Here is a 24,279-nt window from a genome sequence, read left to right as displayed (position 1 = left end):
GTTTGGACTACAGGCCCAAAAACTTCACGTTTTGCAAGTGAATTCAACTCTGATTGGATTGCTTCTTGCCATTTTGGCCAATCAAGTCTTTGTCGACATTCTCCAACATATTGAGGTTCAAGATCCTCACTTTCTTGCATAATGCTAGATGCAACATTATATGCAAAGACATAATCCACCACTATATCCACTCAATTCAAATTTGTCTCAATATCGATTGCATTTATTGATAGTTCCTTATTTTCTTGAGTCTCGGGCTCAGTGGATTCCTCATGAATCTCAGAATTTATTAAATTGTGGATTTTTTCATGAGATTCTTTCGTAGTGTCATTTTGATCATTTGTTTTCCTTTTTCTAGGATTTCGATCTTTGGAACCTAATGGTCTGCCACGTTTTAGGCGCGCTTTTGACTCATTAGCTATGACATTAGAAGATTGTCCAACAGGGACATCAATACGGATTGGAATATTCTCTGCAGGGATATGTGATTTTGTTATCTTTTTCAGATCCGTAAATACGGCTGGCATTTGATTTGCTATTCTCTGCAAATGGATAATCTTTTGCACCTCTTTTTCACAAATAGAGGAACATGGATCAAGATGAGATAATGATGTATTTTTCCACAAAATTTTCCGTTTGGTTTCACCAACTTCTCCCCCTAATTTTGGAAAAAGTGTCTCATCGAATCGACAGTTTGCAAATCGAGCAGTGAATAAATCCCACGTTAATGTTTCAAGGTAGCAAATAATGGAGGACGATTCAAACCCAACATATATTCCTAACCTTCTTTGGGAACCCATTTTGGTGCGATATGGCGGTGCTACAGGCACATATACTGCGGATCCAAAAATTCTTAAATGGGATATATTAGGTCCATGACCCAAAACTAATTGCAACGAGGAATATTTATGATAATTTGTCGGTCTGAGACGAACTAGCATTGTTGCATGCAAAATGGCGTGACCTCAAACAGATGTGGGCAGCCTCGTTTTCATGAGTAACGGTCTTGCTATCAATTACTGACATTTAATTAAAGACTCTACAAGACCATTTTGAGTGTGAACATGAGCTACAAGATGTTCCACTTTTATCCCAATTGATAAGCAATAATCATTAAATGTTTGGGATGAAAACTCAGCAACATTATCAAGTTTAATAGACTTAATTGGATTATCGGGAAATTATGCTCGTAATCGAATTATTTGTGCCATTAATTTTGCAAACGCGAGATTGCGAGATGACAATAGGCGCACATGGGACCATCTAGAAAATGCGTATATTAAGACCATGAAATATCTAAACGACCCACTAGGTGGGTGAATAGGTCCACAAATGTCCCCTTGTATACGTTCCAAAAACGCATGGGACCCAATTTCAACCTTTATTGGTGATGGTCTAATAATTAACTTGCTTTGACAACAAGAAGTGCAAGAAAATTCATTATTTAAAAGAATCTTTAAATTCTTTAATGAATGCCCATTTGAGTTTTCTATAATTCGTCTCATCATAATTGATCCAGGATGTCCCAATCGATCATGCCAAAGTACAAAAGTATTGGAATCAGTAACCTTTTGATTTACGGTAGAATGTGCCTCAATTGCACTAATTCTTGGCCAGAGACATTCTTGGTAATAATGAGATATTCAAGATTATTCTCATCTATTGTCGCAATATGATATCCATTTCGACGGATATCTTTAAAACTCAACAAGTTCATCTTGGACTTGGAGGAGAACATTGCATTCTCTATGATAAGTATTGTTCCCTTAGGCAGAGTTATAGTAGCTCTTCCAGAGCCTTCAATTAAATTACTACTACCAAAAATTGTAGTAACATCTGTCTTACACATACTTAAATGAGAGAAATATTTCTTCTCTTTGAATATTGTATGTGTCGTACATGAATCAATTAAACAAATATTTTTACAATTGAACTTTGATCCAAGTTTGTTTTGTGGGATATCCATATTTGTTTCCCATGGTTTGACATACAAAAGAAATATACGAATAAATATTAGTCTAAAAGGGAAATTCAGAAAAAATATAAAGAAGAAAATGTATTTATATGAAAGAATGCAAACAAATGCAAAATAATGGTATTACACACACACAGCCGAGATTTAATACACATAACATCTTGGCCACATGCAAATTTTAACAAGAAATCATTTTTATTTTAATTTATTAGGAGTAATAATACAATTATAAGTGTTATAGTTTGATTTTCGTGTTTGGTTATTAACACTACGAGAAAGCCTTTTAACAAGATTATCACATGCCATTACTGCTTTTTCACTTGTTAGCACTATTAAAAGTGAAATCATAATATGTTTTTTCATGTACTACTCTAAGATTGCGTTATCTGCCTGATGTATGCACATTGGTAAAGAAAAATATTATTACAGTTATGATGAATTTTCATTATAATAGTACAATATGTAAAGGCAATAATTGCACACTAAGTTCGTAATACAGTACAGAATAGATACATATGTTTTTGACATATTATACACAACATACACTTTAGTATTAGAAACACTTGGTAAGAATTTATGTACGGAGACGGTTAAATACCAAAACAATTTGCCACATTTAAATTCTTACCACATGCATGTGTATGTAAATAATTATGATATGGTCAAAGGCTGAAATATTGTTTAAAACGAATACTAGAACGAACTATCACTAATTCATAAAATAATACTAATTGATACTAGTGACTACTACTCATGTAAAGAACTATGATTACATGATGTTTATTCACTAGCTACTACGAATAAGCAAAATTAAAAATCAAACTACTCAATCATCTTTAACCACGGATCCATCACCGATCAAATGGTCTATTTTCTCATTAGGGTGCTCAAAGAAGTCTGCCACATCTAAGTGGGTGATGTCAAATTCATTGTCATAGACAAAATTAGCTTCAAGGCCTTTATTCTTTAGAGATGCTTGATAAATCTCAACCAAATGTCTTGGTACACGACAAATATTTGCCCAATGCCATTTTCCACCGCAACGATAACATTCAGTTTCTGAACCATTTGCCTTTGGCCTCTCATCTTTCCCTTTCCACTTTTGGTGGTTATTTTTATTTGGGGGGTGATTAACACCAAGAAAATTTCTTCCTTGTCCACGGCCACGACCATGACCACGACCACGAATAGGGCCACGACCTTTTCCATGCTTAGCATAATGGGAATACACCTCATCCACTTCAAGCAATGGTGTAGACCCAGTGGGTCGATTTTTGTGATTTCTCATGAGCAAGTCATTGTTTCGTTCAGCCACAAGAAGAAGAGAAATCAGCTCAGAGTACTTCTTGAAACCTTTCTCTCTGTACTGCTGTTGCAGAACCATATTGGAGGCATGAAACGTTGTAAACGTTTTTCAAGCATATCATAATCAGTGATAGTATCTCCACAGAGTTTCAATTTAGAAGTAATTCTGAACATCGCAGAATTATATTCAGAAACAGACTTAAAGTCTTGGAGCCTAAGATGAGCCCAATCATATCGTGCTTGTGGAAGAGTGACCAACTTTAAGTTGTCATATCTTTCCTTTAAGCCATTCCACAAACAAGTGGATCTTTGACCGTGAGATATTCTATTTTCAACCCTTCATCAAGGTGATGGCACAAGAAAATCAAGGCCTTAGCACAGTCTTGGGTGGATGCGTTAGTTTTGTCTTTAATGGCGTCTCCAAGACTCATTGCATCTAAATGGATTTCAGCATCCAACACTCATGTCATATAGTTCTTGCCCGAAATTTCAAGGGCAACGAACTTTCTTTTCATTAATGTCAGTCATAATTAAAAAGAGGAGAAAAGTTATACCTTAATATTCTCAAACGATTCTTGAGACGGTAGAGTCTCGTGCTGATAACGTGTAATAAAACAATAAAAGTAGAAGAACAATATTGCAGAGAAAGAAAGAGAGAATTCTTTTTGAATTTTGGGATGAATTACAATGGAATAGAACCCTCTATTTATAGGGAGAGGTTGACTTAGCCACCAAGTAATAAACCCTAGAATCTCTCTAAATTTGGACATTCACCATAAATAGAATTCTATTTATAACAATTTTGCATTTTCTTCATCGTTTTCCGAAAATCAAAAAAATCAAAAAAAGGGAAAAGAAAATCCAAAAAGAGTTGACATGTATCTTTTTTTCAAAAAATACAAAAAACATATTTTCTCTAAATTAGCTATTTTTTTAATTCTTGCCCGTATCCAATCTGTCGGAACTACGCATACATGATTCTCGTCTTTCGGGGTGTGATACGTAGGCAGCCCACATAGGGTACGGTCTTCCTAGTAAAATCTTAGGTTCTTGGCTTTGTGGGGTCTTAGCCAAATTTTGCACTTCTAGCCACCATTTGGGCAAGTAAGCCATTTTGCAAAAATAGCCTCAATCATGTCTTGCATGTGTCCAACAGGAAGGGTTATTGTCTCACATAGCATTTTAGGTCTTTAACTTATTTGGTTTTAATTTTTCTCATACAGGTGTGGATTTACTTATCGGATTTTGAGCATGACAGACACCCCGGGACCATCTACTCAGGATCGCTCAGTCAGGAGTCGAGTTTTTTGTTATTGTACTTACTGTTTTGTATTTTAAAAAGTGTGTTATAACTCAAAAATCCAAAAAAGAAGAAGAGATTTTGCGTTTTATATTTCCGTTAGAAGTTTTCTTTAGAATACTAATTCTAGAAATGAAAAAATAATAATATTTGAGGTGGTTTTCCTTAGGAAATTAATATCTAGAACTCAACAAAAAAATTGCTTTTATATTTCCTGTTAGTACATTAAGACTAAAAATTCAAAAAGATTTTCTTTTGAGGTTCTTCTTTGGGAAATTGATGAAAAATGACTTTAAAAAAAATTCTTTTATTTTTACTAGAACTCTAGGACATTGTACATAGAAGAAGAAAAAAACAACATATTTTATCTTTGATTTATCTTCTGAGTTTCTCCCTTAGGTAATCAAACTGAAATCCAAATATTTGTTTATCTTTTTCATTGCTTGATTCAAAATCTTTCTTTCAGGATATCAAACGAAAATCAAAATATGTTTCTTTGGTTTATTTTTTTAGATTTTCTTCCTAAAAAGAAATTCAAAAAAAATATTTTTCTCTTCTAGGATTTTTCCTTAATAGAGTATTTGTTTCAAAAAGAATAGAAAAAAAATTCGTTAAGCTTGAGTTTAGAATAGGTTATAGAACATTAAGTCTAGAAAACTCAAAAAAAAAAGATTTGTTTTTTTATGTCCCTTTTCTCGTCAGAGTAGTCATTAAGGTAAAAAAAAAAAGAAAAAAAAAAGAAGAAAAAAAAGAAGATAACATTAGTTTGTTTCCTTTGTTTCCGATCTTCCCGAACTACGCAAAGATCTGATTCATGCGGTGTCATGATACGTAGGCAAACTACATAAGGTTCGTTCGAATCATTTTTTTAATAAAACAAAAAGAAAAAAAAGAAAAGAAAAGAAAAAAAAGAGGTGAAATTATGGGATGCGAGAAACGAGAGGAAAGAAAAGAGTGATAATTAGAAAAAAAAAGAAAAAAAAAGAAGGAAAATGAGCATGTAAGTGCTAGAAAAGAAACGAAAGAGAAGATTGAAAGGAACAAAATTGGGATGATGCCAAGTGACCATGTGACCCTCGAAGTCATTCTAGAACCGTTAATTGTTGCTAGGTGCATTGCATGCGGTGTGATATTTTTAGCTGTTAAAATGCTAACAGGATGACCCCATTTTGTTTCTTTTGTTATCTTCATTGAGCAGAAGGGTGCTTGGTTTGTAATTTTTAAGTAACTCATCCATACAACACGAGGTCAAAGAGAAAGGTAGCCATGGCTATCAAAGACTTGGACACAGGGGTTGTTGATCCGTTTAAGGGAATTGTTGAATCAGAATCTGAGTTGAAAGAAGAGGTCTTAAGGTTGAAAAGACAGATGGCCGAAATATACCAAGCCTGGATTACTGGGTGTCCTCCACCATTAGTTCCCACTAACTACACTGAAAGCCTTGTTACCATTCCGCCATTGTCACAAGTCCAGGATATCTCCCCACAACCTTGTCACACTCCACCCCCCAGAACTACCTCATATCCCGCACCTTTGACCACTTGTGTTTTTGTAGCTCATTCACCTACTACCTTTCCTCGATCCTCTAACGAGACTGTGCTCAAAGTCCCTAATGCCCAACACTATGCTCCAGAACCCACTTTTAAGGTCTCGGATCCATACTCTTACGCTCCTCATTTGAGCCTCCCGGTGAGACTGCAAATCCTGCTAAGAGAGTGGAGCAAGATGAGATATCCAGAAAGCTAAAAGGGTTTAAGATGCCAAAGTTTAATTTGTATGATGTGAGTGGAGATCCAATAGCCCATCTGAGAGGTTATTGTAGTGAAATAAGAAGTGTTGGCGGGAAAGATGAGTTGTTGATGGCGTATTTTAGTGAGAGCCTGACTGGGGCAGCTTTGGAATGGAACACTCGTCAAGATGTCGGTAAGTGGCATACATGGGATGACATGGCTCAAGATTTTGTGCGACACTTTCAGTACAATATAGACATTGTCCCAGACCTCTCCTCCCTATCTCAAATGTAAAGGAAATCCAAGGAAAGTTTTAGGGAATTTTGGTTCAGATGGAACGAACAAGTTGCTCGGGACAGTCCTCCCTTTGATAGAAAAGATGTTGCTGAGTCCCGCCAACGACATGATCCAGTGCACATTCCTGTTAAATGCTTTCAGCCTCAATACCGACCCCATGAATATCCCTGAGCTCCATATAATCCACCCCAGTATTATCCTCCGAACAACGTCTGGCCATCTGTCCAACTACTGGGTCACTCCAACAGGCGAGCACGAGCACCGCAGAATCCCCACCAGCCTTCACAAAATCTTCAAGTGCCCTATAACCCACATTCAAGCTAAGGGTGTAGAAGGGAACAAAGGCTGAAGAATAATTTTACACCAATAGGATGGTCATATGCAAGCTTGTTTGAGAAATTAAAGCATTGCGACATGATTGCACCTATTCCTCTAAATTATATAGACCCACGTGCGAGAAGCTTTGACCCTGCTAAAAGGTGTGAATACCATTCCAATGCCCAGGGGCACAATGTTAAAGACTGTCGTGCTTTGAAAAGGGAATTAGAAAGAATGATTCAAGAAGAAATAATTGTGGTCCAAGGCAGTAATACTCCAAGTGTCACACATAATCCTCTACAGGTACATGACAACGCACAGATTGTTGGGATGGTTTGCAATGACGAAGGTTTGGTCGAAGGAGCCAATGAGCCACTTGGTGAAGTTAATGATATTGAAATTGGTAGTGGTCTTGGTAGTATTGATGTGGAACTCAGTGGATAAGATGCCGAGCTTGGTATTGGAAAGACGCTCCTTTCGTGGCTAGCCACAGAGGAGTCTTGGTGGTTCATTTTGTTGTCATTTATGTTGTCCGAGTTATTTCATGGTTGTAATCCGGATAATGTCTTTTGACTCAAACCCTTCTATACGTTTTATTTTGCCTAGTTCCTTTAGTCGTAGTAACTCATTTAGCGTTATCTAGGTTTGTTCCGGGGTTGTACCCCAGTTTATTTTGCTTGTCTTGTTGTTCAAACCCTTTCACCGTCTGTCTAATGCAATTTCTGTTTTCTGTTATTGCTAATCATTTTTGTTTAGTTCTTTTTTCCTTTTATAGTTCTTTTTCTAAACAATTTTGAAGATGACAGGGACATGTGAGGGAAATAGGTACAAATTTGGACATTTTGAGATCATTTGAAGCCCGAAGTGTGTGAAACTGGGGCAGATAATTTAGAAAGTTAATAGGATGACAAGAATTCGTTAAAGGAGAGTGCATCCCAGACAATTTGAAGTAAGCAGTTTTGAGTTCAAGTGTACCTCAAGTAACAAGATAAAGTCAAGGGAGTTTGCTCCAAACAGACGGAGGGTATCCATCGTGAAGAAGAAATCATCCAATGAGAGTTTTGTACTTGACAAGGCACTAAAAAAAAGACAAAAAAAGTGGAAACCATATCAGTGATATCAATGTCGAAGCTATAAAACAAATGTTGTGTGTGCTATTCCTTTTTCATTTCAAGTTGCATGTGTTTTACTCGGCATTTTCAGGGATTGGGAGGCCCTCTGTCAGCTACCCCAAACACTTATACCATTCGATACCCTTTTGATCCTGTACTAATTTCTTTGACCTCCCCTCTTTTGGAATCAAGTTAAAGTCATACGAAAAAAAAAAAAACAAAATTCATGTCCCCATAGGTTTATTTTAGAAAGTTCATTCCAAAAGAAAAATTCAAAAAGAAAAAGAAAAAACAGAGATAAAGAAAAAAAAGGAAAAAGAAAGAAAAGAGAAGGAAAAAGGGAAAAAAAGAGAAAAGAAAAAAAGGGCAAATAGTAACAAAAAATAGTTTTGTGAACTACGTTTGACCTGATTCTTGTCACCATAAGATACGTAGGCAGCCTTACGGTTCGGTCATACCAAATAAAATATTTCATAATCTCACGAAGTCGAGAGTGGGGCAGTCTTTCTTAGTAACTCCATCAAAAAGAAAAACAGAAAAAAGAGATTCAAATTCCATTATCTTAGAAATGAGGGCAAAATTTTTAGAATGGATTCCAAAATTTATAAACAAATTAATCCCGTTGTCTTAGTTATTTTGAGATTTATGATATTCTTTCTTTCTAACCCTATCCAAAAGCCACATTACATTCCAAAAAAGACCTTCCAGATAATCTTTGAGAGTGTTGAGTTTAGACATGCCAAGAGTATATGATGTTTTTATCATGTTTGATGCATTGCCATCTGCAGAATCAGAAGAAATAAGAAGAAAAGAACAAAATGAGAGAGTCTTATTGGTGAAATCTTCACAGGCACCATAAGGTGACGGTGAGTTGAGAGAAAGAACAAAATGAGAGATGCTTGATGGTGAAAACCCTCCGAGAACTACAAGTCGAATAAGGATCGTGAATCAGATTGGATAATCAGAGCATTGAAGCTCAGTTTCACGGTTTAGAGGGTATAACAAGAGTTGAACATCAGACTTGCTTGACAGATTAGGACATTTTATCCAAAGATGAATGTCATGGTCATTAGAGCTGGTTTCCACATCTGATAAGTTTCTACTTTGTAGTTTTCTTGTTAGGAATCATCTCTTTCCATTGTCCTTTACTCTGTTCCTTTTATTTTGTTTACTTCTTCTTCCTGAATCTGTTTGGTCAGAACAAGTGAGAAATGACTTCAAAATTTGCCACCAGCTTTCCAATTGCTTAAAGCGGAGTCTAGCTAGTACATCAAAGTGGTTTAAGTTAGGAAAGAACAACATGCGCACTGAGTTGGTAACAATCAATGTGCTTTGGGATTCATGTGAAATACAAAGGTTTGGTATATGTCAATTCATGAACAATGCAAGAGATAGAGGATGTTGGGTGAACGGATCAAATGTATTTTCTGTGATAAGGTTAACAGAGAAAGTGGTTAGTCAATAAACAAGCAAGGTCGAGTTGAAATCAAGTTGTCATGGGAAGTGAAGGAGCAGTCGCCCTCAAAGTCAAGGCTTGGAAGCTTGAATTTTTCAAATGTCGTGCCCAAATTATGTCAGCACAAAGGCGGTTTGAGAAGGGGAAAGAAATTTGTTCGATCTGCAGGAACCCTCCATGAGAAAAAGCATGGTTCAGGGGCAAAGAATTTTGTTTGTTCTGCAGAGATCCTCCAGGAAGAGAGCGCGGCTCAGGTAAGTTCATTCTCAGCTTCTCAGGACCCTCCTAGATAATGGGACTTAATTTTAAATTTTTAGGGCCCTCCTGGAAAATGGGATTTAATTTTAAAAAAAAAGGGGGGCGGGGTTCTCAGGACCCTCCTGGATAATGGGACCTAGTTAAATTTCAAGACCTTTACAGATAACAAAATTTAGCATAAGTTTTACTTTTGGAAAGTATAATTTAGCATTTAAAGTTTTTCACTTTTGAGATGAGACTTGGTTTGAAATTTTCAGGATAAGGGAATTTAGCATAGAATTTATTTTGATAACAAGAATTGGTTAACACTCACAAATGTTCCCAATATCAAACTGGGGCAGAAAAATTTCTTTTGTTTTGTCTCTTTTGTTGCAATCAGACGCCTACTTGGAGAACAAGGGAAAATAATTCAAGTCTCAGAGGAAAGGAATACAATTCAAATGTTGGTAACCAGGCACCCACCTGGAGAACAAAGGAAAAACAGCAATGTTCAAAGGAATACGGTTCAAGTTCAATAGTCAGGAGCCCACCTGGAGAACAAGGGAAAACAAGTCAAGTTTCGAGGGAAAAGCAGTGCAAGTGTTGGAAATCGGGCACCCACTTGGAGAACAAGGAGAAGCAGTTCAAGTCTTAAGGAAAAACAGTGCAAGTGTTGGAAATCAGGCACCCACCTGGAGAACAAGGAGGAGCAGTTCAAGTCTCAAGGAAAACCAGTTAAAGTTTTGGCAATCAGGCGCCCACCTGAAGAGCAAGGGAATACAGTTCAAGTTTTTGGCAATCAGGCACCCACCTGGAGAATAAGGAAAATGGTTCAAGTTTCAAAGGAAGACAGTTCAGTTTTAGCAATCAGGAACCTGCCTGGAAAATAAAGGAATTCACTTCAGAATGCAATTCAAGTCAACAATAAAAGAAGCTCGCGGCAAGAATGCGAGTCAACAGTCCGAGATGATCAACGGAAGTTAGTCACAATCCAGAATAATAATAAAAAAGGCAAGAAGTGAATCCAAATGCAGAGGTTGTTGAAAGATGTGAGCTGCTCAAGACATAACCCGGTTTTGATCTGAAAAGCTGAAGAAGAATGAACTAGCACCTACAACTAGCAAGCGTCAAGGTTCAAATCCAAAGTCTGCATGAATAACCATTCAAGACTCAAGATCAAGCTTCAGAAGACTAATAGATAGGAATCTTGTAACTCATAGTTGACAGGCTTAGTTAGTTCTTTTCATTTTTTGATTTTGAAGTAATAACAGGACCGCAGACCGGAACCTCGATGGAACGGCACCTCGATCGGCTCTCCACCTCAGTATACTCCTTCACTTCCGAACTACACATGGCCTAATTCCTTTATAGCCAAGGATATATAGGCAGCTCAGACACTAGGGCTCGGTCACAATCTCCTTCCTCTTAGCTTTGGTCTCTTTAAATAAGGGTCGGGTCAAAAACCTGTCTAGTCGTTCTTTGTCTGAAAATACTTCGTATTTCCAATCAAAGAGGGGCAGCTGTAGACATGTGATTTTTTACCCTCCTCAAGACTTTTTATATTTTAGCATGTAAATATTTAATTTAGGCATAATATCGCTATTTCAACTAATTTTGACTCTTTTACTTTATTTTATTACAAGAAATAAAAATTAAAAAAATAGTTTCATTAATGTTTTGTAGTCATTTTTAATCTTCAAAAAATACCAAAAATAATTTTATTTTAATGACCAGTCTTATTTTAATAGTTATTTTATTTACGTAGGATTAATTAATAAATGAGATCGTATTTTTAGTCTCGTTCGCGGGGAAAGAATAAAATTTGGGCTCAAGCGACCCATTTTTAGGCTTAGTTTTCGGATCTAGCCCATAATTTCCTTGCCCATAATTTCCAAACCCATAATTCATAGTCCCATACTCCTTAACCTAAAAAACCCTACAAAAACCTAGACCTATATACACACAACCATCAGCCGTTTGGGAAAAGAACCTAACGCCTAAAGAGCTAAAAAAATAGACACAAAATACGCCTAAGACTTTAAGATCCCGACACACACAATCAGCGCCGTTTTCAGCAAAAATCAAGAACCCCACCCCTCATCGAGTCATCTTCCTTCTTCAGCCAAAACAGACTCGCAGTTACAACCAAACAACCCCAGTCGGCGTCCACTCTCATACCCTCCCATATCGACCAGATCTGAAAAATCTTCGCCCGGAGATTCAAGCTCTGATGCCGGAGGTCTTCGGTATTGTTTCTATGTTCGGTAACTATCAGTGTGCCGCCGCTCTTGGTGGAGGTGGGGGAGGACGAGAACATTATCATAACGCGGCCGGCCTCACCTATTTGCTTGAAGTACGGGAAGAACCTCATTGATCATTGTCTACTTCCTCCCCCCAAGGGCACATTTCTGATGGGCTCGTTGTTGAGAGCCATTCTCGTACCTATAATGAATTCAAAAAGAAAGTTAGTGACTCGGAAGGAAAAGAAGACAAATCACACAAAAACCTAGATATATAGATAAATTCGTTTAACTCCCCGGCAATGGCGCCAAAAATTGATGTCGCCCAAACTCACACCACAAATATAGGTAGTGAGGCGGTCGATGCAATAATAAAATCTAACGCAAGTCGGGGTCGAATCCACATGGAGTTAGAATTGGGATTAGGTATATATTTAGTGTAATTGTATGATATGCCTCAAATTACACTTCCACATTCTTGTTTGTTGTTTCTACTTCTACTTTAAGCTATGGATTGCAATTATAAAACTAGAAGACAATATTTTTGGTTTTGGTTATTTTTCAAATGATAAAAGATCTAGGGTCATGATTTTCACCTAGGTGGTTACCTAACGGGTTGTAAACTCTAGGACAATTTTGATTGGTCGGGGTTGTAATATAGCATTTACACACAATTACCCACTCTATACCTCTCGATAGTTTGAGTGATTTTGCCCAATTTGGCTTTCTCAAGTCCAAATGGGTATTGCACAAAACAAGTGATATATGCTCAAGTCGGGTCTTACTATCTCTAGATTTGACCCTTTAATTTGGGCTATCAATTTCTTGAGTTCACCCCAAATTCTTGTTAGCCAAGTTTTTCTAGACTTAGACTCTCTTTCTCAAGTAGAGACTAAGTCAATTAGGCGTGAATCAATGTTTGCAACCATTAATTCTTGAATTCAAGCAAGAACTAGGCTAAATATCACTAACCCAATCACAAACAAGTCTTAATCAAACACCCATTAAGTACCCACACTAGGGTTGGGCCACAACTCTAGCTAGAAATTTAGCTACTCATGAAAATGAAGAAATTAAAGAAGAAATTAAGATAGAATGCATAATAATTGATTAGGAAAAAAAAATCTAATGTTTACAAGCTAATCTAGTACAATATTACTTAAAACAGTAAAGAAAAACAACTCAGGTGCTCTACACTGATACAACTTAACCTAAAATGACAAAATATTCTATTTATACTAAGCTGAAAATATTTAACAAAAATGCCCCTGCGGAGGTTGTGCAGCCGCACAATTCTGTGTGCGGTCCGCACTCTGAGCTTGACTGGACTGAGCCTTCTAAGATAGCATAAAAGTGGGATGCAGTCGCACTTCATTTGATTGTGCAGAACGCACAGTTCTGAGTGCGGCCTCACATTTGAACTTGGACTGGAACATGGCTCTCTGATTATTCTCTTCTACAGACCGCATAATTGTGAGTGCAGCTGCACTTGTCGTCCTGCGGCCGCAAAATTATGGTACGGTCCATATATCTTCAGCCTGCCCAAAAACCAACTCTCTGAATCTCCTTTTTTGCGGGCGCACTAGAATTGTGCGGTCTGTATTTTGCCTTGAAATTCTGTTAGAGGTCGCCCTTAGGTTCTGCAGCCGCACTCACTTTTTTGTGGTCCGCACTGTGCCCGTTTTAGCCTTATTTTGGTCCTTGTCCAAATTTACTCCTTCTTGAATTGATTTTATTTTTTTGCTCATATTGCAACACTCCTGCAAGCAAGCACATTTTATTAGTTTCGGGAATACCTTTAAGCAATTTTGGTCTAAAACGAAAGTAAAGGAATGTAAATAAGTAGTCAAAATCCCTACTTATCACTCTCCATTTGCCTTTCCTATATCTTCCATTCACTATTGTGTAATACTTAAGGGTGAAACCACCTTTCTCTTTTTTAGTTACTTTTTTTTGTATGTCCTGTTAAATCTATCATTTAAATAAACTTAAACTGACTTATAAAAGATAAAGCAAATTCGAAAAGCATTCCATACCAATACTGCATTATTAAAGATTGCCTTTTTGGTTACATGATCTTATTTCATACCATGAAGTTGAGTTCAAGTGTAACTAATCCTATAATCTGAGTTGAATGAACAATATCTAATGAAAATTCGGACTTCTAGAAGTGAAACAATCAGGAAACATCAATATGGAGTTAATTGGTGCTATATAAATGTTTTTGTAATCAGAAAATAGACGTTGATTTTATATATACTCCTAGTGTAAACCAACAATGACAAACGCCAGGGACACCATAGCCCTGAGGATATTAGAGGGAAAGCAAACAAATTGAGAGAATCACACATTGCTTTAGAGAAGCTAATTAATCCAAGATTACTAAAGAACAAAAGACTGCACAGCTGAAAGGTACTACTCCCTCCCATCTTCCAATTTGTTTGCTATTTTATATAAAAAAAAATTTGCCTTTTAAATACAATTTGTTTGACTCATAATACTTTTGATGTAGTTTCCAAATAAGTAAATTTTATTTTAAAAAATTAAAGATTTTATGGCTGAATCACGGTTGAAATAAAAAACTTTGACTCAAACTTTGAAATGCATCAAATAAATTGAGACTAAGGAAGTACTAAGTATTTTCTAATTTTTCTTGTACGATTTTTATTCTATATGTAGGGCCCATGCTCATGTTCTCCGGTCAAAGACCCAATAAGTTGATTCTATTCTCTTTGGTTTTCATTCCTATTCAGAATTAGATTCGGTTTTTATTACTATTTAGAGTTGGTTTGGCTTTAAAAGAAAGCACCAATCATTATCCATAAATAGGACAACCTTGGAAAATTGTTCTATGCACATGGGTACAAGTCTTTGAAAAACTTTAGTACATAAGAGTGGTTTTTGAGAGAGCTTTCATCAAGAGAGAAGAGAGAAGAACACGTGTTTGTTTCGCTGCAAATTTTTGTTCCGACCGACCAACTTCAAATCACATTTTTCAATTCATTAACTGTTGGATCGGGCTGAAAGTTTGACTGAGTAAAGATCAGATTTGAAGGCCTGTAGCATCTGATTTCGAGCCCCGAATAACAGCTCTATTATTGTGACTTCTCCTCCCTTTTCATTTAATTTGTTGTTACTCTTGTTGTTATTCCTGCTATATTTTTGGTAGCTAATTTGGAAAAATTTTGTAACCCTATTATTGTTATAGTGGAGCTTTTTGGATCCTTGTGATCCCGTGGTTTTTCCCTTCGATTTAAAGGGTTTTTCACATTAAATTTGGTGTTCTTTATCTTCTTTATTTTTGGGTTTGTCTCTTTCTCGACTAACAAGTGGTATCAGAGCGAGGTCCAAAGTTCATCTTGGCGAGTTCAGTTTTAGTCGCAACCTACTTAACGATAATCATGATTTTTGTTAGAGAAATTTGATTGGGGTGTTACTCACGTTGAGACAAACTTTTTGGTGGAGATTTGAAGATGCGACATATTGAAGGTTATGTGAAGAAGGTGGATCAAGTTTATTTGGTAAGAAAATTTACGCCAAGGGGAAGAATTGTTAAGTGTTTGTCATGATTTCTTATCATATTTAGTTTTTCTATCTCTTGAAGGAAAGGGCAACATGTTTACCATAATTTAGTTTTTATAATTCTTCCATATTTGTCTTGTTCCTATTCTTGTAGGAAAAGGTTTGAACTTCTATTAATTAAAGATTCTTCCTTCTCATTTAGTAGCATCCATAATGTAGTCATATGGGCTTTGAGAGCCTTATTTAGGGGAAGAACTTTTCGGGACAAATGTTAGTGTGCCACTTGTGTTTGCTTCTCTGTGAGGTTATTCTCTCAATATTATGTACTTTCTTTATACAGTAGATTGCTCATCTCTATCGTATACGTGAGTCAATTGATGATCATTCTCGTAAGCTCTGGGTGTATCCTTTGAAATCTAAAGATAAGACATTTGGCGAGTTTAAGGAATTTCAGGCCTTAGCTGAGAGACTGGCAAGGAAGAAATTAAAATGCATTCGCACAGATAATGGTGGTGAATATTGTGGTCCTTTTGATAATAGAAGAAGGGACTTGACTTTGCTGAAATTTTCTCCCATGTTGTAAATATGTCTTCTATTTGTGTGGTTCTCTTAGTCACGAGTCTAGATTTAGAGATTGAGTAGATGGATGTCAAGACTGCTTTTCTTCATAATGACTTAGATGAAGAGATTTATCTGGAATAGCCTAAGGACTTCACAGTTAAGCTTGCAGATAAGCATGTGTTTTGCAGAAAATTGGTTGGCATGAAGCCTGTCAATAGTTTCACTACTTGAAGACATATTTGGCCCCTTGGATGGAGAAGGAGTTTGTTGGGCTCATGCCCATATTGTCCGGCCAAAGGCCCAATGGCCTAATCATATTTTCTTTTAGTTTCCATTCCTATTCCGAATTGGATTCGATTTTTATTCCTATTTAGAGTCGATTTTGGCTTTAAAAGAAAGCACCACTCATCTATATTATTATAAAAGCACGAATAATTTATACTAAATGTTGAACGACCAAAATATCCCCAAGATATTGATCGACTTTTATAACCTTAAATATTTATATAATTTAAGGATATAATTATAAATCACTTAAGACTGAAATTTTTTTTCGATTTAAATTACACATACGGAACCTACAAAGTAGATTTTGGGTCAAATTGTTTTGGGACTTTATCGTTAGCCATCTTCTTGGAGAATTGACGCTTCATATAGTAGTTTTTTTTGGACAGCAATATTCTTCCTTTAGATGCTTCATCATAACCGATGCAATACAACCTTTAGAATCTAAAATCAATTAAGACTTTGTATCTATGACTCCAGATCAGATAAACTTTGTGCTATTTCTTCAAACAAGAATTTCATTTGGAATAAAATAAAATATTAGGAATTGGACTGTGAAGTAAAATAGTAAAAGGAATATGAATTTGAGTTGGAGAAAAAGTTGAAATTAAACAACATAACTGAAGAAAAGCATTTAATCTAACGGAAATTATTTCACAGGTAAATTGTCCAAAACCAAAACAAATTGGTACTATCATGTAATGGCTTAAATATATATATTTTAGAATCATGAAGGATTCCTTTCAAATTACAGTTATAGCAGTTTTAATTTCAACTTTATTTATGTGGGATAAGAATAATAAAAAAGCAAAGATCATGACACAATCACGACTGTTTTGAGATGACTTTTATAGACATGATGTACATATTCATATCTTGTATATGTACTGTGTATATAAACATTGGTCTCATCTCATTGATCATGTATTTTGTTCTCAGCATAATATTTATACATGTAGGATTGTCAATAAAATTAAGAGCCGAATGCTACTATGCTGCTGAAAAGATATCTATTTCAAACTGGGTAAAAGCAAAATTTTAAGAGACGATTGATTTTGAAGAAAAATAAATTAGATCTCTCAAATGACTTAGTACATAATTTACAAAGATGGTACGTGGAGGTTTTGACAATAATGCTATTTTTCCAAATAAACTTTCGCCTCCAAAAAATAAAGAATATTCCTTCCAATACATTTTTGTTTTTCAATGACAATAAATGAAGCACATATTTAAACAATAACACAATATGTTTTCTTTCAAGAGATATCAATATGACAATAACAGTTCTGGTGATAAGTGATGACAGAACGACCAAAGTGATAGAAGGGAATATACACTAAAAACATCAAGTACTAGGTAAGATGCGATACAAATATTATGTAGCTTAGCAAAATTTATCATCTTTGCAATACAGACAATATCCAAGCATTTTGAATTCAAGTATTATGTTAATGTAAGTAATTACAGTGAGTTCAACATTTAAATAATAGTTGCATTTTTTCACGTCAATATGATTTGATAATTTTTCTTGTAATAATATCTTAATAATTATAATTATATATTCTTTCATCTAAATAACGGATTGAGGATTACGTGCAACGCACGTACGTAAAAATTAGTTATCTATAAATAGGACAACTTTGGAGAATTGTTCTATGCTCATTGGTATAAGTCTTTAAAAGACTTTAGCACATAAGAGTAATTTTTGAGAGAGCTTTCATCAAGAGAGAAGAGAGAAGAAAAAGTGTTTGTTTTGCTGTAGATTTTTGTTCCAACCATCTAACTTCAAATCATGTTTTTTGGTTCGTTAACCGTTAGATCGGGCTAAAATTTTGACTGAGTGTTTATTACATCCTGGTCTTTGATTTGAATGGCGAAGATCAGATTTGTAGCCTGTAGCGTCTGATTTCGAGCCCCGAACAACAACTTCATTTTTGTGACTTCTTCTCCTTCAATTGATTTGTTGTTGCTCTTGTTACTATTGTTGCTCCGTGTTTGGCATTTGTTGTTTAGTCAATTTGGAGAACTTTTGCAGCCCTCTTATTGTTATAGTGGAGTTTTTTGGATCCTTGTGATCCCGTGGTTTTTACATTCAGTTTGAAGGGTTTTCCACGTTAAATTTGGTATTCTTTATGTTTTTTATTTTAAGGTTTGTCTCTTCCTCGATATAACACTATAAACTCCATTTTATATGTTTAAGTACATATTAAAAAGGTGACTTATTCCTAAAAGGATTTCTCGAAACAACCCTCCGGGTTCCGGCCCAGGAGTCAAGAGGCAAATCTTGTGTCACTCGGTCCTATGAAACCAGCTCAGATCTAGATCCTCCATAGCCTATCCAGCATGTGAAATGGCTGGCGGAGCATCACGATTTTATTAATGAAACTATTTTCCTTATCTTCTATTCCCACAACAACTTCTCTTGGCGCAAGAAGATTTTTTCTTTTAAATTTTAGTTTGAGAATTTATCACTTTTGAATTACATATTGACAACTTGATTAGTTGCTTGCTATCCTTTCGTTTTCAGGGGAACCATTCGGATAATTGAAAGGGTAGTTCATGAAAGTGTGGGCAAGTAAAGACTCCCAAATATTGGCAAAACATATATATGCATACAAAATTGATGATAAAAGTTTTGAGATTTAACATACGAGGTACTTGAGAGTAAATTTGACTCGTTACACTAAGCCTTTAATTAGTGGAATCTAGACAACGAGCTTCTCTACCTATCGGCCACAGAAGACAAATTACGGTAATGCAATGTAATGATTATGATTATGATTGGCCCTAGATAACTGATAAGAGTCACCAAATTCTTCGTAGGTCACTATAATATATTATTACTCATATAAGATGCTAACAAATTGCGAACACATATTACTAGTTTGTATCCCTGGGTCTATTTAATTTGTTACAAAAGGAGAACATCACCTTTTTACAACATTAACATATGTCATCTTGCTGACAATATTGAAAAAGGGGACGAAAAATGTCTGTTTACCTTTTCAATATTTTCGAAATGTACTGCCTCTATTTATTCATTAAGAAAAAGATTTCTACATCTCACTGAGGCTAAGTGAACAAATAGCCCTCTCGTTGTTCAGGGACCATCCATCCTTTGCTTCCCTTTTGCTCAATCCGGTGAGATCAGATGAATTTTTAGAACGAAATAAAATCATAAGAAGAGAACACTACTAGCTGAAAATCGGTTGACGTCTCATAAATTTGTGTAGGGTTTACTTCCTCGTTTAACCGGCACTCTAGGAAGTAATCAGTATTTTAAAAGGCGTTTTCGGGACAAGCTCTAGGGCGAGACGCACCAAAAATGCCCCAAGACGATGGTGTATGCTCATCAATTCAAGGCGTATGCTTGGGCATTTGAGGCGCGTTTTTGTAGTAAGACGTAAGCCCCGGAGACTTTTTCAAATTAAAACAAAAATTGTTGAATAAGTCCTTCATATAATACCCAAATTCTCAAAAGTTTAAAAAAGAACTGAAATGTAACCTTTTCATTGATTGAAGCCCTAATTTATGGTCTTTTAATTCTCAAATTTTAGCTTGTCCCCTAGTCTGCTAATATCTCCCAAAAGCAACGAATATTCAATTTTTTTCACAAATACAAAGAGAATTTCATTCTCCTTCATAGCAGCAAGTTCAAATATCAAATTGCTGGTTGATCATCCTTTTTGTTCCTCCATGTAGAAAACTTTATTCTTTTCGACTCAAGTTACTTGTGCTTATAAGTAGCGTATAATATATTGTTTTGACTAGTTTTTATATGGGGATGAAGTGTGTATATATATATATATATATATATATATATATATATATATATATATATATATATATATATATATATATATATATATATATATATATATATATATACATATATATATATATTCAGTTTTTATACTATTTTACATGTTTATAAATATTTACTATAATTATATTATTTTATAAAATATTAAAAATTAAATAATCATGAGGCTTATGCCACATGCCTCGAGGCTTACACCTTGCTAAGGCATATATAAAACGTCTCGTCTTACCCCACGCCTTTTAAAACACGGGAAGTAATATCTAAAATTCTACTTAATTTAAACTTCTTTATCCTTGTTTTTGTACAATGTATCTAAAGTGTAAACTATGATCTCATAACACATGATTTCATTCCCAAGTTAAAAGTATTAATATTACGCAACTTCATTTACGTTTGGACGTATGTTTGTAACATTTTCTTTTGTGTCTTCTATTGGGGTGTAATGTGAGGGACTGATACTCTGATAGTTGGGATTCTGATATTGGTGAAGCCAAACGGACTATGTCAGATTATGTATATAAAATTAAACTTAAAAATATTCATATAATAACAAGATTGAGATGAGTCTGAGAATCTGAGTTGTGAATTAATTTAATATTTGGAAGATTAGGCGTGTCTTTGTACGGTGCCAAGAAAGAAAAGACAAACCCCAAGAGTTAAATTACCTGTCTGCTGACATCTTTCCTCTTAGAGCAGGTAGGGCACCTGCCATGCTCACTTCTTTATATTTAATTCTTTTCCACCTTCAATTTATTGTGCATTTAATTCTCCTATACATGAAATCAGTGCGCGATGACCTTCTTAACCTCGGTAGAAATAGCAAAATAGGAAGTCGCAGATCATCGCAAAGTTAAAATTTAAAGTTTATGAATTATAAATTTGTATTATTGAATTTGTACTAAAATACTTAAGCAAAAACTATAGTCTTCTGAATGCGTGCGTGATATTACAACTCCGCCCCTACATAAAACTAATGCTAGTTAGAGTTTAATAGAAGATAATATTGAAGAATTTGGTCACTATAATGTCAAGAACAAATTCTGTTGCAAAATTAGACGTATAAGAATACTTATGCACGTTTATCTTATACTTTTTTAGTTTACGTATTGAAAAAAAGAGTACCATATTTCTGTTAGCATTCATGAATACTACATGTTCACAAACAGGAGCTACAGCTAACCCCGTTGGACACAATGATTCTTTGCATTTGCTATGAATAAGAGAGATAATGTACTGATACAAACTAGCTAATTTGATAAGATTGTTAAGTTTCGTGCATATCTAGAGAGTGTAAAATATATTTCCAGAATCAAGTTATTTATAAGATAATTACATATATAAATTTTTATGGTAACTATGTACAATGCTATCATAAATTAAAATTTGTTGATAGCATAAAATTTATATTATCAAAGTATATAACTTAAATTTATCCGATAAATATTAAAGGAAGGGTTTAGAGGAATGTGTAAAACATTTATACTGACAGGTTAAGGTAAATTATGTGGTAAGTGCAAATTGATATATACATTATCATGTTATTTTTAAAGTAATTGTAAGTAAATTCACATTAATTGCAAGTAAAATTTTATAATAAGTATTTTTTTGGAACCCAAGGATACCCGCAGTCGCTACAGCCTCTGCCACAGCTTCTGCCTTTCAGGTGAGCACTCTGTGCGCACTGAGTAAACCCCCACTATGTAATAGCCTGCAAACCGCACAGGAAATGTAAACCGTACTAGGCAAGCCCTGTGCAACAGGCTCAGACCCAGAAAACATTGAGGAGGTAAGTATTACTAATTGGTAACTAGATAAAATAAAAATATTATCATAAATTATATTGATAGTATAAAACTTCATTAATACTCTGGATAAGATCCTTTTTAAGGAAACAAGGGTGGTTTAGTCCAAGCGGACATTAAATTTGACGACATAGATGTGTAACCAAGACACATGTGGCCACTGGCCGGTCAACTCCCTCTAGGACTCCACAAATATGATAATCTTGAATCGGTAATAAAATACAGCATATATATATCTGTCAAAATATTAAAACTAGAAAAGCCCAAAGTTCATTTCATACCAAACCACACAGCAAAGCATTAAAGACCTGCGCTTCCTGTTTAAAAAGAAGAGAAAGTTGAAAGAAACAACAAAAAGAAGGAAAATGGAAGAGGCTGCAGATATTACAGAGAAAAAAGAGAGAGGTCGAGTTGATGATCAAGAGAGTAGCTTAACTAAAGTTTATGATATTTCCAAGAATCCAATTTTCTACTTCCAAGAAGCCATTAGAGCTATTCTCAACTGTCTTGGTTTTGAATCTTCAAAACCAGAGTCTTCATCTTCTAGTATGTCAGATAAAAAAGAAGAAGAGAATAATAAAGAAGATAGTAGTGAACAAGAAGAAGAAGATGATCCTGAAGGGAAACAGGCTTCAACAGATAATAACAACGATAACCCTAATACTCCATCAGCTGATGATCCACCTCAATCCCAAACACTTGTAAGACTTCTCTTTCCTTTAATTAATTGCGCAATCTATATCTCTCACACCCACCGGAAGATGTAGAGCGTAAGTTATGGCCTGGGTTTATTCGAACCGACTCGAACTTTGTATACGTGTTAAAATAATTCAATAAATAAGTACAAATAATTAATTTCAAACTCACTAAATTAAATGAGTTGAAAATATGAATTTGAAGTCATAAAATTCAAATTTTGGATCCACATCTTAACACACAGAGATATACATGTATGACACACACACATACAAGGGAGGATGTAGAGTATGATTGTTGGGTTCATCTGAACCCGCTATTTTTGTCGCGGAATATAAATTTATGTATAAAAATTCATCAAAATTATAACAAATGGTAGGTCTGAACCTATAATTTTAAAATTACAATGGGTTCAGTGCTAAAAACTTTAAAAGTTGAACCCACGTGATCTAAATCCTGGATTATATATATAACCCTACTCGTATTCCGACTATCAAGATAGGCTAATTAAATTACCAGACATCTAGATCATGAAAAATGTTACGTAGTAAAGATGAAAATTATAATGAGGAACTGAGCTTTGTTTCTGTTATTAAAAAAAAACGAAAGTAAACACTTATGGGATATCAGATATACTTCAATCGGTTATTAAATAATCTTAAGAGTGAAAAAGAATAGTGAATAGTTCTTGAGAGTACGTACCTAGGTCTTGAGCTGTATCTGAGTCTACGGTTATTCTTTGAATTTTAATATAAATCTTAAAATTATCGTTGTAGAGAATCGAGAAAGAATTAATAATTCTAATTTTGCTAATCTAATATGAGTACTAAATGTTCTTGAACAGAGACTAAAAATATATATTAATTTGAGAGATCAAAGAATAACAAGGTAATTTAATCAAATAAATATATAACGTTCTCTAATTATAATATTCTTAAAAGGTGTGCATAAGGCTAAAATGAGAAGTAAATTGGAGGGGTGTATCTCGTTTGTTTTATTAAGAAAAAAGCCCACAAATTAATTAAGTCATGTGACTTGTTTTATTTTGGCGTAAATTTCATGCAGATAGAAGCAGCAACAAGGAGGGGAAGAACGCCACCAAGACCTGGAGTTAGCAGAGGAAGTCCTCCTCAGAACAATTAATTTAAATTACATCTCCTCTTAAAATCTATGACCCATTTTCATACTTTGGCTAGGGTTTTATTGAAGTTTGTTATATATATGATCAACTTTCAAGACTAAGTTTTGCTGGTATTTTATCTTGGTTTGATTTCCGTATTTTATGTTGTCTTAGGTCCTTTATTTGTTTATCCATATTGTAAGATATAAGGATCTTAATATGTGCAAGTTAATAGTAGTACATAATCTACAAGTTATTTGTCGAATTTTCTTTGCCAATTCTGTAGTGCGCTTAACATTCATGTCTGTCTAACTTGATCACCACTGGACTGTTATTGTTCATATTGCATGACTTAATCATTATAATATCTACTGAATTTTCAATATTTTAAATATCGTTTGACTCATCAGTTATCATTAATGAAAAATGTCATTACAATTAATGAAAATATCATTGTTTCTGTTTCCTAGGAAAAGTAAATAAATAAATAGAACTTATAT

The 24,279-nt window shown here is 34.8% G+C and overlaps 2 protein-coding genes across 2 annotated transcripts; one reads left to right on the top strand and one right to left on the bottom strand.

The window, feature by feature from the left end:
* Positions 1-2,801: 2,801 nt before the first annotated feature.
* Positions 2,802-3,359, bottom strand: LOC138890067 (uncharacterized). The gene has a single exon (XM_070173418.1). The coding sequence runs from the start codon at positions 3,357-3,359 to the stop codon at positions 2,802-2,804; it is 558 nt and encodes a 185-aa protein (XP_070029519.1).
* An 18,852-nt stretch (positions 3,360-22,211) lies between these two features.
* On the top strand, positions 22,212-24,044 carry LOC104248345 (elicitor peptide 6-like). The gene is made up of 2 exons (XM_009804594.2): positions 22,212-22,664; positions 23,725-24,044. The coding sequence occupies exons 1-2, from the start codon at positions 22,329-22,331 to the stop codon at positions 23,800-23,802; spliced, it is 414 nt and encodes a 137-aa protein (XP_009802896.1). The 5' UTR covers positions 22,212-22,328; the 3' UTR covers positions 23,803-24,044.
* The last annotated feature ends 235 nt before the right edge of the window (positions 24,045-24,279 follow it).

Source organism: Nicotiana sylvestris, chromosome 4 (genome assembly GCF_000393655.2).
Source record: "Nicotiana sylvestris chromosome 4, ASM39365v2, whole genome shotgun sequence".
NCBI classification, from domain to species: Eukaryota; Viridiplantae; Streptophyta; class Magnoliopsida; order Solanales; family Solanaceae; genus Nicotiana; species Nicotiana sylvestris.
This window is presented reverse-complemented; position numbering and strand designations above follow the sequence as displayed.